Source organism: Pipistrellus kuhlii, unplaced genomic scaffold, assembly GCF_014108245.1.
Source record: "Pipistrellus kuhlii isolate mPipKuh1 unplaced genomic scaffold, mPipKuh1.p scaffold_m20_p_17, whole genome shotgun sequence".
NCBI lineage: Eukaryota > Metazoa > Chordata > Mammalia > Chiroptera > Vespertilionidae > Pipistrellus > Pipistrellus kuhlii.
Genome location: NW_023425482.1, coordinates 5,365,905 through 5,382,266, shown reverse-complemented (window position 1 = coordinate 5,382,266; position 16,362 = coordinate 5,365,905). Strand labels below are relative to the sequence as shown.

General features: G+C 39.8%; 1 protein-coding gene across 15 annotated transcripts in view; it reads left to right on the top strand.

Annotated features, from left to right (window-relative positions):
* Nucleotides 1-16,362, top strand: part of LOC118720525 (BTG3 associated nuclear protein) — a 144,380-nt gene that overhangs the window by 40,520 nt on the left and 87,498 nt on the right. For 14 of the 15 annotated variants that reach the window (XM_045582613.1, XM_036440546.2, XM_045582611.1 and 11 more), the window contains 2 exons: nucleotides 1,478-1,569; nucleotides 4,641-4,840. In XM_045582613.1, coding sequence (XP_045438569.1) covers nucleotides 1,478-1,569; nucleotides 4,641-4,840 — 292 coding nt within the window. Of the gene's footprint in view, nucleotides 1-1,477; nucleotides 1,570-4,640; nucleotides 4,841-16,362 lie in introns of those variants that run through there. The other variant, XM_036440559.1, reaches the window with a different exon arrangement.

Sequence of the window (16,362 nt, the reverse complement as noted above, 5' to 3'; positions counted from 1 at the left end):
CTTCTGTCCACAGTGAGTTTATCCTGCTTAATTATAGCATGGGATGCATTTGAAAGGAGGTCTGATGATAGCCAAAGTGGTCAGTCTCCTTAGTTTATTCTCCATGGGTGGATACTCCCACAAGTGCTACAATAAGTGCACTTTTGTGTATACATGTATATATACACAATATTATAATATACATGATCTGTTTGTATATATGTGTAATGTATATTCTCATATACTGGTACACATTTCTGTAGAATAGATTCACAAACTGATATTACTGTTAAAAAGTGAGTTATAGCCAAAACCGGTTTGGCTCAGTGGTAGAGCATCAGTCTGTGGACTGAAAGGTCCCGGGATCGATTCCAGTCAAGGGCATGTATGTTGGTTGCGGGCACATCCCCGGTGGGGGGTGTACAGGAGGCGGCTGGTCGATGTTTCTCTCTCATCGATATTTCTGGCTCTCTATCTCTCTCTCTTCCTCTCTGTAAAAAATCAATAAAATATATTTTTTTAAAAAGTGAGTTATAAAGCCATTAACTGGGAGGCTGTCCACATTCCATTGTTAAATGAAGACGAACGATGCAGACAGATCTACTGATATAAGATGGCCTTGGCCCTCTGGTGTATATGTAATGTGTTTGTCTCCATGTGTGAACTTGTAGAAAGAGGTGAGGAGAAACATATCAGGCAATTACCATTGGTACGATAATTAAGGCAAGGAGAGGAGAAGGAAAAAATGCTGTAGCAAAATGGAAAAGTACTCATGGTATCGTGTTCAATAAAAAATGATTATGATATTCTATCTATAATTGCTAATATGTAAATGTTTAGTGATTGACTAGATCTAGAGCAAACAATCAGGAACAGAGAAACATGGTTTGCAGAAATAATGTGATTGTGGATGGTTGTGGTCTTTGATTCTTTGGCTATCTTTAATATTGTTTTTGTAGCTAATTTCCAATGAAAGGAAGGTGGTTGGGACCTGACCGTATTGTGGCAGGCCTTGAATGTGAGCTGAGTTGCTTATTTGTGGGGAAGCCATGCATATCAGCTGAACATTGTGGTGGGGAGGCTTTGATTTTAGCGGCACTGTGAAGTAGCTTTCCAAGTTTGGGATGATCAACATCTAAGGAGATGTAATAGCCCAGATAGGTTTTAAATTTGAAATGAGGTAGCCAACAGACATGACTTTAAAATTGGGAAAATATCTCTATTATTGATTTGGTTTTATTATGCTGAAATTCAAATAGGGTAGCTGAACAGAACACTGAATGAGGATCTTATAGTTTTGGAGTTAGGGAAATTACTTATCCAGTATCTCAGTTTTTCTTGAGATTAAGGAGAGATATGAAAAGGTAAAATATGAAACAGGTTGTACCATTTCTCATTTTAACTTTAAGGTGTCAGAATGGTTCACTGTTTTAATATTAAAACAGTCTGTAAAACTTTATATTAAATTTAGGTATTTTGTTTCTGCTTTGGTTTTCAGTCGTATTGGAGAATCATGTAGTGACAGACGAAGATGAACCAGCTTTGAAACGCCAACGATTAGAAATCAATTGCCAGGACCCCTCTATAAAGGTAAAAATACAAATATATATTATTATTTAGTTTCCTATAGGTTGCCATAACAAATTGTAAAAACTGCAGAACCTAAAACAACAGGAATTGATCCTCTCACAGCTTTGGAGACCAGAAATCTGTACGCAATGTGTGGGCAGGGCTGTGCTTCCTCCAGAGACTAAGGCAGGATTTTTCCTGCCTCTTCTGGCTTCTGGTGGCTCCAGATAATCCTTGGCTTGTGGCAGCATCACTCCAATCTCTGCCTCCATTCTCACACTGCCTCTTCCCTATATGTCAGTGTGTTTCACTTTCTCTTTTCTTCTAAGGGAATTATTATTGAATTTAGGGATCACCCTAATCCAGGGAGATCTCAACTCGAGATCCTTGACTTACTTACATTTACAGAGACCCTTTTCCAAATAAGACCACATTTATAAATTCTTGGGATTAGGATATAGATGTATTGTTTTTGGGAGTCATCATTCAATCCCCTTAAAGGTTATGAAGAATCAACATTGTTTAGAATGAGATGCTGCCACATGAGGCATCTTCCTCTACAACCACAGACCTGTTATGGACAGAAGGAAAGAGAACAATTTGTGTGGCTAATATTTCCCACTAGTGCTGAAGTACTTCTGTACCTACCATGTAAGTGTCCTAAATTTCAAAGTTTATTAGAGGTGGATTGGGAAACTACTGAGTCAGTCAGTCAGTGGTTTTGGATCTTTGGATTTACTTTTTTGGTTTAGTGTTTACAGAGTCATTTAGATAAATATCAGTACATGTGAGAAGTTTCAGCATTGCAAATGAAAACTATAGTGGCTTTTCATGTATTATAAATCCCTCTATTTAGAGACATTCATATCCCCCAAAACATAACACTTTTGTTAAAAAGGGGAAGTAGTGTAAGCTTAAACATGAAGGCGATTTAAAAGTATATTCATCCTAGCTGGCATGGCTCAACCTATGAACCAGGAGGTCATGATTTGATTCCCATGAAGGGCACATACCTCGGTTTCAGGCTCGATCCTCAGTGGGGGGCATGCAGGATGCAGTTGATTGATGATTCTCAATCATTGATGTTTCTATCTCTTTCTCCCTCTTCCTTTCTCTCTGAAATCAATAAAAGTATTATTTAAATAACCTATACTCACACTTAAATTTCTGTTTCTGACTAATGGTTAGAAGGTAGCTGATTAGTAACATCAAATTACATTTTAAAATAAAATGCAGTTATAATTTTACCACCGGAGATACTCATAAACATAAACAGTACATAAATGTATAAAGTAAAAAATGAAAGTGGGCTGGCTTCAGCCCTAGTTCTACTGTCAATAAGTTAAACCTTGGGCTCTGGTTTGAAAACTGCCACATTTGTGTGCTGTTTGGAAAAGTTTGCTCACCAAATTGCCAAGAACTCTTCTCTCTAATGAATAGATTTGAATGCAAATGGCTAATATCACTTATATATAAAAAGACATTAAAAATATTCTGTGCTCTTTGTATCATGAATTTGTTTGATAATTGTTTTATTATCAAACAGTGAATTGTGCCCAAACCCCAGGTAGAATCATTTGTAATTTAGAGTTAAAATAATAAGGTTTTACTGTATCTTAAGAATTCTGGAGCCCAGTGTTTGATGCCTGGAGTGGAGTTTTAAGTGATTTTATCTCAAGAATTCAGCGACCAATGGGTGGTTCTAATGGTGATTTACATTAGGTGAACCATGGAAGTCACCTCTCTATAGATCATGGATGATGGGATGTGTGCACTGTGTGTGCCTCTGGCCCCTGTCACACACTTGCTCCAACGACCTGTTCTCCTGAAGGCAGGCAGTCATTGGGGGACGTGGAGGTTAGCCCTTGCTTTATGTTAGCACTCATGATGAGTCTCATGGGGGGGAGGGAGGGTGATTGCTTGAGACAAAGTGAGTTGTTTGGACAATGTGCAAGTTTTGTTTACTGCATTGCTGTCCCTTACTGTCACATTTACCAGGCAGTTAGACAAATGCATTTAACTTTTTCACAAGATAACTTCAGTCTGTTGAAAAATGTACTGAATAAGAATATCCATATTTTTCTCCTCCCAGACCTCGATGCCAGCTACATGATATGATATTGCTCTAATTTTGCATTTTTGTTTCACACTAGAAGGGCAGCAGGCCCTAGGAAGGCTGTAGGCCAGGAGCAGTTAGATGGCATGTCTGTCAGTCAAATGGAGGCTGGCCTTTTACGTGAGCAGAAAAGCCGAGAGAAAGAGGAAAGGCAGAGTTTGCATTATTTTCAGCTGTTGGTTCTCAAGCCAGCCTTTCTAGTAAATTGAACTATTGGATACTTTATGAACTTGCTTCTAACCAGCACTCTGAATCTTTCTATTAGCTGGTGAGATAAGTTTTGAGTGTTTGCCGCACAGTGAAAGTCTTACCTGAAAACATGCTTCTGTTTGTATTCTTGTCAACACACGGCAGGACTGGAAGTGTGGGAAAGTGGAGAATTTTCCTGTCTGTTGTGTGTATTTGATATGTTTCTTGGGTCTGGAGTCATGAATGTCACTGCTTACTGTGATCAATTGGAATTAGTAATTGAGACTTGGCTCAGAAGTGATAATCAAGTGTGAAGCTGCTCTTCATGTCAACCACTAGGTGGCAGGCATACTATTTATAACTTTTTTTTTTTTTTAAAACCAAATTTCGACAATGGGGCACTAGTGATTATGTGAATGTGCAGGACCAGTAATTTCCATGCTTTTTTGATGTTACAGGTAAATGTGTTTTTATAGTTAGAAAGTTTTTATGTGCAAATTTATTGATTAGTAGAAGAAAATCCTAAAAACTACATATATTTCTATCGTATGGACTTAAGCGTTACTAAGAATCACAACTACACAAAGAAGTAAAACCATGATTTAGTAGTCACATTTAAATATAAGAGGTTGAACTTGTTTACTCAAATGTTTCTGGCATGTAACTAAAGAGCTAACGTCCAGGATTGTCCTATTGGAGTAGATGTGATTCAGATTAGGAAATAGCCATTGGGATTCCTTAAAGTTCAAGATATCCCTTCTGAAGTTTTTCTTTTTTTCACTTCCAGTCATTCCTGTATTCCATTAACCAGACAATATGCTTGCGATTGGATAGCATTGAAGCCAAGCTGCAAGCTCTCGAGGCTACTTGTAAATCATTAGAAGAAAAGCTGGATCTGGTCACGAACAAACAGCACAGTCCCATCCAAGTCCCCATGGTGGCGGGCTCCCCTCTCGGCGCAACACAGACATGCAACAAAGTGCGATGGTAAGAACAGACCTGTGGACTGTGGTCACTGCCTCACACAGGCTCCTCCATATAGTTATCCAAATTGTAGTACACAGGAGGGCATCTGCCTCCAGCTTCAGGGCCCTATTTCACTTAGACTCAAACTAAGCACGTGATACCCTACTGCCCTGGCTTCGAGTCATCTTTACAGTTTCTTTCTGACATGAACCAGACTGGTGCATCTTTTCTGTGGAATTAACCCATGAGATCTTGGAAGATGTGCATTGGTTTCTTTGTTGTTGTTGTTCTATCTGGTGAGTCCTTAGATATTTTTTCTTCTTATAAGTATTTTTAAATTTTATTTGAGTATATCAAACTTTCCATTCATGTCTGTAGTTTTTTCTAAAATCCTCACTCAAGGATACTTTTTCCATTTTTTAGAGAGCGGGGAGGGAGAGAGAGAGAGAAAGTGAGAAAGATTAATGCGGGAGAGACACATTGACTGGTTGCCTCCCACATGTGCCCTGATGGGTGCAGGGGCGGGGTGGGAGTGGGAGGAGGGAGAACAGGGATTGAACCAAAACCCAGGTACGTGTGCTTGACTGGGAATCGGACCTGTAACCTCTCAGTGCATATGCCGACACTCCAGCCACTGAGCAATACCGGCCAGGCCATGTCTGTAGTTTTTATTGTGCTAATTAAAAAAAAATTAGAGCCTTGTCTTAGTTGAATGTGTGGTAGTGCATGTGCTGTTTAAATTGAAACTTTATGAAGAATTTGATTAGATTGGAAATATGTTTATATATTTATAGTCCATTGAACCTGTCTCTTACCTAGCTCCCAAGACGAGTTAAAGCTCAGCCCTGGGCAGCAGTTCCATTAGTCCTGTTGGTATTTTTGTGCTTTCCCACCGCTGGCTACAAAGAAACCATATTCGTGATGGCGGCAAAATTTCTCTCTGTACTTGACGACAGCTTGAAGTGTTTTTTCCTGAGGACTCTTCTGTTGTGTTCTCATGACTGCTGCTTCCTGTCCTGTGTGTCTGTGAGGAGGAAGGACAGGGGGACCTGGGGAGATGGGGTGGAGTCATGGTAGATGCAGAGGAGCAGGAATCACAGCAAGACAGAAAGACAGTAACTGGCCTTACTGCCAGAGTAGGCTGGGTCCCAGAGTGTGCCTGTGTGCTCTGGGGACAAGAGCAGCATTAGGGACTTTGTGGACTTTTCAGGGGAATGTGGGATTGAAGAGGGGCTCCTGATTGGTTTTGGAAAGCTCACAAATGTGCCTCAGTTTCAAGGTGGCCACTTGTCTTGCTTTGTCTGGAGCAGCTGTGGATGACGCCTGCTGAGTTGGCATAACTGGTGCATCCTTTGACTCTCAGAAGTGTCCTGGGTGTTTGAGACACTGCATGGCCTCTACACCTGATCTCCAGCTGTGGGTCAGGGACTCTGGGGATCTCCTTCCCTAGAGGAGAATGTGGGGCAGTCTGTGGTGCTGTTGTGAGACAGGGCCTTTTGCCCTGGTTTATGTTTGGTCCTAATAATTCACCCATGTGTTTACTCCCAGCAAACACTGGTTGAGCATGTCCTCTGTGCAGGAAGTGAATCTCAACCCTATCATACCCAGTGCTTTTTTTAAGAAAATAATTTTTTAATACCCTCTTATTTTAAAATGCAGGGTTTAGAAAATATAATTTATAATTAAAATATGAATATAGTGCCCTAAGTTTAATGGAAGGAGAAACAGAAGGGTAGTAGTATATAATAAAATCACATATATTTCAATATGTAAATGGTGGGAGTTACTTCATAAGAAGGCAGTGAATAGGCCAGATGCCCAATCCATCCCTCTTGAATCCTGGTGACTCATGCTAGCTGGTGATGGGATAGTATAAAATGATGAGAAATTTTGATGAAGATTCAAATAAAGCCCAGTGTAATTTTTCTCTAGACTTAAACAATAGTTAAATTTCTGGAATATTCAAGTTTTACAACTATCCAATAATATCCTATCCAATATAAGAGTAATATACAAATTGACCATCACTCCAACACACAAGATGGCTGCCCCCATGTGGACACAGGATGGCTGCCACTAGATGGCTTTTATTAGTATAGATATTTCCTATGCTGTACTTTATATCCATATGACTATATTGTAACTACCAATTGGTATTTCTTTAAAAGCATAGTTTTAAAGAGGGTATGTGTGAGTGATTTTTAAAGAAGATACTACATTTGGCATTTTTCTCCAGGTAAGTTCTGAAAATGAGAAAAAAAGGCAATAATTGAAAGCTGTTAATAAGGAATTTTGGGGAGAATTAGGATAAAAACTTAATCCCAATATATCAATTGAAAAAAATATATATTTAAACTAGAAAGTTACTAATTTGTAAACACATATAAGTAAATGAGAATTGTATGTTTTAAAATGGGTAGTGGAACATATAAAAGTCTCCCAAAGCAAGTGAAAATGGTTTAACATTCTGAGTAATAAGGTACTTCTACAAATTGTTTATGTTGGGCCTCAAATATTTAAAATAAAATTTTAAACTATATAAGTCCTAGATTATTTTATATCCAAATTGTATGCTTTTAAAAATTACTTAAGATTCCTTAGGCCCATTTACATTTGTTGTGAATGTATGCAGACACCATAAAGGTCTTTTCAGTAATGAGGCCTCTGGATTATAAGCTTTTCACTGAAATACCACTCTCGCTTCTCTTTGGAGGCTGCACAGGGCTCAAAGCCCAGCCCCACCTACAGGGCCTGGTGCAGCCTTGGGGTTGCGGGGCCCACCTTTGAATCTCAATCTCTCTCCCTCTCTCCCTCTCTCTCCTCCCTCCCTCCCTCCCTCCCTCCCCCTCCCTCCCTCCCTCCCTCCCTCCCTCCCTCCCTCCCTCCCTCTCTCTCTCTCTCTCTCTCTCTCTCTCTCTCTCTCTCTCTCTCTCTCTCCATGTTGAAATCCACTCTCCTGTTGATTATTTTTTATTAAAACTGGCCCAGACTAGATCATGGTATCAGCTCTGAGAGTTATTCTCTTTAATCCCTGGAGCATAGGGGCGGTGGACTGCTGCCAACCTCACCTGGTATTTTGGGTCCAGATTTTCAGATTCTACACCTGAATGAGATTCTTTAAATAAATTCAAGAAAGAAAGAAAGAAAGTCTTTTTCTTTGATGCTAAAACTTAATTATTGTAGTAAAAAATGTGAGGTTACACCCACAATGGTCTTCTAATTGAGGAATAGAAAAATAGACTTGAATTCTTCTAGGTAGGTGCTTTTTTATTTCCTCAAACGTGTGCCCATATTTGGTTTTTGCTTATTGTAATGCCCGAAGTAGTGAGGTTTTGTTTCGCATTGGTATTGGGGAAGTCTGTATAGTAGAGTAGGCTCTTCCTTTAAATGCCCAGCTATGAGCATTCCAGGAAGGACTTTAATTTTATTATGTGGACTGAAGGGACAGGGACATTTATACTATAGATAAGTGTGAAAACCCCTCTTTTGCACTTTCTTGAGATTAGACATAAAGCCATTTGAAGAAAGTGCATTAGTAGGACATAGCTGGGCTTGGTGTTGGCTTGATGTGGGTGCTGTCCTAGTTGAAGACCGAGCTGGAAGGCCAGCATGACTGCACACATGCAATGCATGGATCATGGGATAGAATACCAGCTTGTCCAGGGGGATCTTTTAGAAACAGACTGTTTGATACGTCAGATAGCAACTCAAAACCCAGATGTTTGGGTTTTGTTTTCATTAACATATTGACTAACTAGAAAAATACTTATGTTTCTTGTTTTTCAAGTCAATAGATTTCTATTTTGTTACTTTTTAAAAATATGTTTTTATTGATTTTAGAGAGGAAGGGAAAAGGAGAGGGGGCCGGGGAAGGGGAGGGAGGGAAGGAGGGAGGGAGGGAGAGAGAGAGAGAGAGAGAGAGAGAGAGAGAGAGAGAGCGAGCGAGAGCGCGAGCAAGCGAGCGAGCGGGAGAGAGAGAGGAAGAAACAGAAACCGCTCTCGGATCGGTTGCCTCCTGCATTTCCCCTACTGGAGACCAAGCCACAAACTGAGCATTGTGCACTGGCTGGGAATTGAACTAGCAACTTCTTGGTGCATGGAAACCAATTGAGCCACATCAGCCAGGGGTTCCATTTTGTTATTTTTTATATGCACAAGTAAGCTTTTTCCTTGATTTTATTTGTTTTGGAGAGAAGAAGGGAGGGTGGAAAGAGAGACATGAACTCTTGATTGATTAGTTGCCTTCCATACATGCCCCAACTGAGAATTCAACCTGCAACTTGAGTATGTGCCCTGATCAGGAATTGAATCTGCTACCTTGCCACCTTGTGCTGTACATGACTGTGTGCTAAACAAATGAGCCACACGGGTCAGGGCACACAAGTGGTTTATTTTGATTGAGCTGAGATTGACATAACAAATTTTTATTTTTAAAAGCTTACACATGTTTTTACAGCTTAGTGTGTTTCTACAATTATAAAATAATTAAATTAGAAGCTTCTTTAAAATCCTCTGAAAGTAAAAAGGTGATTAAAAATAAAAGCATGTTTTGATTGATTTCAGAGAGGAAGGGAGAGGTAGAGATGGATAGAAATATCAATGCCTCCTGCATGCCTCATACTGGGGATCAAGCTCCCAACCTGGGCATGTGCCCTGACCAGGAATCTAACCATGACCTTCTGGTTCATAGATTGATGTTCAACCACTGAGCCACGCATGCTGGGCAAAAGTGATTTAAAGTTTTTCTTACAGAGAGATGTATCATAAGACATATAGAGGGGGGACATTTTTTTCTTTTCATCTTAACTGATTATTGATCCACAGAAAACTGAAATTATTTGATCAAGAAATTATTTAAATTATGCTGGTTGCTGATTTTCTCTTTACTTCCCAGAGGGTCTTTTGTTTTCAATTTGCTGGATATTTGTGGAAGGACTGTTTTGGTCTTTGAGCCTTTATGGCTCTGGATAGAAAGAGACCTCACTGACTCTGTGCATCTCGTTCTGGCATTGGAGCACTGGCAGTGTTGGCCTGGGTCATCAGCATCCAGAGTGTGTCCATTCGGAGCATTGACCTCAGTCAAAAGTATAGCATTTCATAAGCTTTAGCATGTGACAAACTCAAGATAAGTTTGAATTGTGAGGGTATGGTGTGATCTCAGCAATGACAGACTTCTTAATTTTTCAGTATAAAATTTTGAATTAAAAAATATGTTTATTGATTTCAGAGAGGAAGGGAGAGGGAGGAATGAGAAATATCAATGATGAGAGAGAATCATTGATCAGTGTGCCTCCTGCACGCCTCCCCTACTGGGGATCTAGCCCACAGCCCTGGCATGTGTCCTTGACTTCACTAGAATCGAACCTGTGATCCTTCAGTCCATAGGTTGATGCTCTATCCACTGAGCAAAACTGGCTAGAGATGATTTTTTTATGTTTCCATTTAATTTTGTATGCATGTGATTTCTATTCCAGATTGGTATATACTAACTCACACACCTGCAGACTTTTGGTGACTTTTTTGTGACTCCCTGTACATGTTATGACTGAGTATTAGCCAAAGAAAACATGTAATTTACATACATATACTTTATGAATTATTAAAATAATTTGATGACTCAAATTCAATCTGATAAGCAGATAATAAATATAGTCAAATCTTTTAATAGATTATGCATATTGTAATAATGTGGTGTACTTTCAGTGTTAGAATAACTCATATCTAATTGATTGAAATTAAGTTGAATCTGTAAGTTAATTGGAGAGAATTACTGGCTTGCTTTTGTTAATTGAGAGGTTTTCTTTGAGATAATTCACAAAAATTAGAAAGTTAATAGTATATCAGATTTCCCAAATTCAACTTGATGAATGATTATTTTGAGTTTCAGAAGGATTTGTGGTCAGTAGGATATAATCTAGTGAGGCTTACTTGTAGGTGGGAGGGAGGCAAAAACTTTCTCAAATAATTTTCAAATATTTTGGTCGAACTCCTCCCACCCCAGCCGAAAAACACAAAGTTGGAGGTCACTAAGTGAATAGAAATATCATCTAACTTAACTGTCTCATATAGGAAATGAGTGGGAAGTTATTTGCAAGTTAATACAACGCTGTGTACAGTTTTAGTCTTACCTAAGGTTTGCTCCTAGTTTGGGGTAATATAAATAACTCAGGATGTGAACTCCCCGAGGGTAAAGAATTTCTGCTGTGCCTGGAGTGGCCTTCTCACTTACTGCCATTCAGGACAGTGTCAGTGATAGAGGGGTGGGGGTCAGAGGATTTGGCCTGCACTTTTAAGTTCTTTAAACTTGTCTTTGGAAGAGTAGTTTCTTCTAAAATAGAATGTGCTCTTATAATAGTACCCATATGTGTAAGGTGAGGTTTTAGACAAAGAACATAATTTTGGACATTCTTGATTATTTGATGTGATATGTCCATGTCCTTTCAGCCCTCAATGGTTGTTCAGTGAACATATACAGACATGTCACTGTTGGTGATATTACAGACTTGGTGGCAGTTGTTTTCTTTAAAAAAAATATTTTCATTTTAGAGAGGAAAGGAGAGGTAGAGAGAGACAGAAACATCAGTGATGAGAGAAAATCATTGGTTTGCTGTCTCCTGCACACCCCACAGTGGAGATTGAGCCTGAAATGCAGGCATGTGCCCTGACCTGGAATAGAGCTGTGACTTCCTGGTTCATAGGTCGATGCTCAACCACTGAGCCACGTCAGCCAGGCCAATTGGTTTCTTATTTCTTGGATGAGCTTTTTGCTTGGTTTAAATACTTTTAGTACTTGTGGAAATTTTCCTTGATCATTGGAAATTGGAAATAAGGAATGACTGTGCAGATTCTCTCAGGGTACCCCATTCTTCAAGGAGACTTATGAAGTGTTTGTTTGGTTGAACCCTAGTGCACTGAAACTCTTGGGTAGAGATGGAGAATATAGGCAATTTCTTGTACCTCTAGCAATTTCCATGGCATACTTGTTAATTGATGTTGACCCATCCCTGTGAGCTTCAAACCTGAATCAGTGTGGTGTTTTCAGGCAAATGGAGTTGGCCTTAAATATTAAACTATTTGACTTTTATGGTTCTATTAGACTATTTGACTTTTATGGTTTTCTCTGTTCCTCAGTTAATATACAGTAAGAGGTGTGTGTGTATGTATGAGTGTTTACATTCAGAATCCAATCATAAGTTTCTGAAATCTGTATAGGATTTTAGCAGGTTCTGTGTTAGAGTTTCTATGAAGTACTCTAAGCATACAGTTCTGTAGAGCACCTGGGTGCAATCTCTGGTCCACCCCTTGTCCCAGGTCTGCATGTGTTTCTTGTTGGACTTTCTGCAAGGCAGATACTGACCTTGCAAATGTTGGCTGATCCTGTTCTGATGTCCTTGCCTGCACTGGACCAAGGTATGGGCTCCAAGTTCTCTGGTTAAAGCCAAGGAGCTGCTTTTGTCCAACTTGTTTTTAGTTTTCCTTTTGTTATAAAAAAGGCAAACACAAACTTGTGGAAAATAGTTTATATCCTACATTTTCCAAGTCTTTTATTTAGGTCTTTTTTTTTTTTTTTTTTTTTAGTATACTTTATTGATTTTTTACAGAGAAGAAGGGAGAGAGATAGAAAATTAGAAACATCGATGAGAGAGAAACATTGATCAGCTGTCTCCTGAACACCCCCTACTGGGGATGTACCCGCAACCAAGGTACATGCCCTTGACCGGAATCGAACCCGGGACCTTTCAGTCCTCAGGCTGATGCTCTATCTACTGAGCCAAACTGGTTTTGGCTAGGTCCCCCCCCCCCACCTTTTTTTTTTTTTTTTTGCACAAAGCTCCTAAGTGTGCATTCAAATGATAGTCCTTTTTTGTGTGTGTGCCTGATGGGCAAAGGGGGCAGAAAAGTTGATGTTTTAAAATAATACAGGTACTGTCACAAAGTAGCTTCTTGAAACCAGTAAGAAGTTGGCCACTTCCTAAGTGTAGCTTGGAAAATATTTGCCATGACAACTCTGAAAGCTGAGGATACAAAATTGATTTAAAACAAAACATCTAAAATGCTTAAACACTGAAAAGGGTAAGTTGTAACAGTATGGAAGTAGGATTGTTCCTGCTGTTAACCAGCAAATGGCTAAGAATTTGAGAAATACTTGGTTTCAGATCCAGGCTCTATCATCTATAAATGGTGAGAACTTGGGCAAATTCTTACTTTTCTAAGCATCAATTTCTTCATCAGTAAAATGAGAATAAAAGTAATAAGCTAGTGAATGAGATCACTTTAAACCAGTAAAATCAATTTTAGATTACAATAAAGAATACAAAGCACTTATTCAACCAAAAGGAGCTATATGTAGTCCTGGAAACACAGATTCAGGTAGCAACCTAAATTGTGTCTGAGAAAAAGGTCAGGATAGCAAAGTTCCCACCCAGGCTCTCAATTAGCTCCATTTTATGTAAATGAGATATCTAATTGGGCAGTACTGAAAGTCAAAACCAGAATTTCCCTGCAGTGGGTGATTTCTATGGTGTAAACCAGTGGTCGGCAAACTGTGGCTCGAGCCACGATTTGCCACTCTGTTGACTAATGAGTTTGCCGACCACTAACTCTCGATTCCAATAATTACAGACTGTTGTTCCTTGTGATTAAGCCCCTATCCCAGTATTCAGCAAACTTATTAGTCAACAGAGCAGCAAATTGCGAGCCGAAGTTTGCTGACCACTGTGTAAACTGACAGGGCAGAGTGAGGGAAGGGTCCTGGTATACAGAGAATGTGAGAAGCCCCTATCAGGAAGTGGCCAATAGGCTCTTATCTCTAACTAGAGGCCGAGTGCATGGATTCATGCACCAGTGGGGTCCCTCAGCCTGGCCTGCACCCTCTCACAAACTCAGACCCCTCAGGGGATGTAGTAGTGCCTGAAGCAGCAGGGGGTCGGGCAGGAGCTCGAGCCCGGGCCCCTCGATCCCACTCATCCAGACCCTACTGCACCTGCCGCGCTGCCATGGGGGTGGGAGAGGCTCGTGCCAGCGCAATACCACCAGGGGGCAGCTTCCGTGTTGAGCATCTACCCCATGATGGTCTGTGTGCATCATAGCTATTGGTCGGTCGGTCGGTCTCTTAGGCTTTTATATACACAGATAATAAAAGCATACTATGATAATTAGACAGACAGAATTTACTTCCAGATGACCTTCTGGATGAAGTCATGACTCTGAGGGATGTCCAGGTCCTAGGTACTGACTGGCAGCCAAGGGGAGCCTGGGTCCTGGATGTCAGAGGGAAGCCAGTACTGGCAGCTGGGGGAAGGAAGACCTACTCTTGCATGAATTTTGTGCATCGGGCCTCTAGTTGTTTATAAAATTGACCCTCAGTTGACCATAGGGAGTCCATTTTTAGCAGATCAATTTTTTCTCAGGATTCACATCAAATGATTCTCCCCACGGTCCCCATCATGCATATAGATAGGTGTGTGGTATTCCTTGATCTTCCACACCCCTCTGATGTTTAAAAAATTAATATTAATGTTGGTTGTTAACTGTGTCTAATACCGACCAGGCTCTGTGGTACATGCTGGGCTCACACCAGTAAAACCACAGGATTCTAGGTCACACTCAGTTTCGTATCTTCAGAAATTGCAGTGGCAGCATCCATTCTAGGCCTTCTGACATTATGTTCATAGGTTTCTGTTCTGCCTTGTGATCCTTAACCTTTTCTCTTTTAGCATCAGATTAGCAGCATGAGACCAAGGAAATCTAGAGGCTTGCACTCAGATGAGAAGCTTATTCTTCCATTCACTCATGTCTTAACCCATAAGCTTGGCCATGTAGTGGGCATTCCCCTTAGCAGTTGTGATGTACCAGTGAATAAAATGGTAAAAAAGATCCCTGTACCTGGACAAACTAAACTGTAATAACGGAGCTGTATAACAGAGAAGGTGTTGAAGTGCTGTGGAGAACAGTGGCCAGAACAGATTTGTGCCTCTTGTATAAGGTTGTGTGTAATTTTGTTGTTGTTTTAAACCAGAGGCATCCATTAGAATCATCTTGGGAATTCTTTTTTCCCCCAGAGTCCCAGGCTGTCTGGGGGTGGGCCCTAGCTTCCCCAGGAAATTCTAATATTTCAGAAGTTAGGGGGCTGTAAACTATTGCTTCATTGATTTTGGTTAAGAATGTTGGCTCTGCTGCTTGAGGATTTGAACTCAAATCTAAGTGTGTCACTTACCTGCTGAGTGGGCTTGGGCAGGTTATTGAGCATCGCCCCCTCAGGCTTCCAGGATTGAATGGCTCCTTCTACTTTGGAGCCCTTGGGTTGTCCTGCTGGGGTCCATGGGGGTCCTGCACTCACACTTATAGTCACTATCCACAATGGGTGAATGGTCCTTGTTTCACCCATCATAGGTGACTGGGCCAAATTCTAGGGCCTGTTTTACTTCTGATACTGTATTTAGGCAAGAGTGTTCAACTTGTGTAATTAGCATAATATTAGAATTGAATAGTCTATGGGATCTAGCTATTTCCCTTTTTCTTAATTTTGACAAAGTTTAATATATATATATGTATATAATATATATATATATATATATATATATATATATATATATATATATATGTATGTTTTTCTTGATTTCAGAGAAGAACAGAGAAGGAGAGAGATAGAAACATCAGTGATGAGAAAGAATCATTGATTGGCTGCCTCATGCAGGTCCCTGACTGAGGATTGAGCCCCACAACCTAGGCATGTGCGTTGACCAGAATTGAACCATGACCTTCTGGTTCATAGGTTAATGCTCAACCTCTGAGCCACACTCGTCGGGTTTGATTAAATTTTTATTTAACAGGAGCTCAAATAACAAATATACAGTTATAGGTAATGGTTTAAGATAGCAAAAGAATGAATCAAACACAAAGTTTTTTTAAAAGCAAAGTATAAAAAAATAAATAAATTGATCAGTGGAACAGAATAGAGAGCCCAGAAATAAACCCACACAAATATGCCCAACTAGTTTTTGACAAAGGTACAAAAGAGTTCATTGGAGGAAGAACAGGCTTTTAACAAATGATGCTGGAGCAGTTGGGCCTCCACAGGCAAAAGAAAAGAAATGAATATCAATGTCAACCTTAAAGCTTGAACAAAAATTAATTTAAAATGGATCACAGATTTAAATGTCAACTGGAACACCTTTATGGGAAAAACACACGAGAAAATCTTTGGCTGTTAGGCAGACTTCTTAGACTTGGCACGAAAAGCATAAAGAGATAAATTTGACTTGATCAAAATAAGAAACGTATGCTCTGTGAAAGGCCAGGAGAATGAAGAGACAAGCTACAGCCGAGGATAACATATTTGCAGACCACTTATCTGACAGAGAGCTGGTTTCTAGAATAGAGAACTCTCAAAACTCATCAGTAAAGAAACAATCAAATTAGAAAATGGGTAAAAAATACAGTAGATATTTGACGAAAGAGGAGATACGGGAGGGTAGATAAGCATAGGATTATTTAGATGTTCACTATCATTAGTCATCAAGGAAATGCAAATTAAAACCACA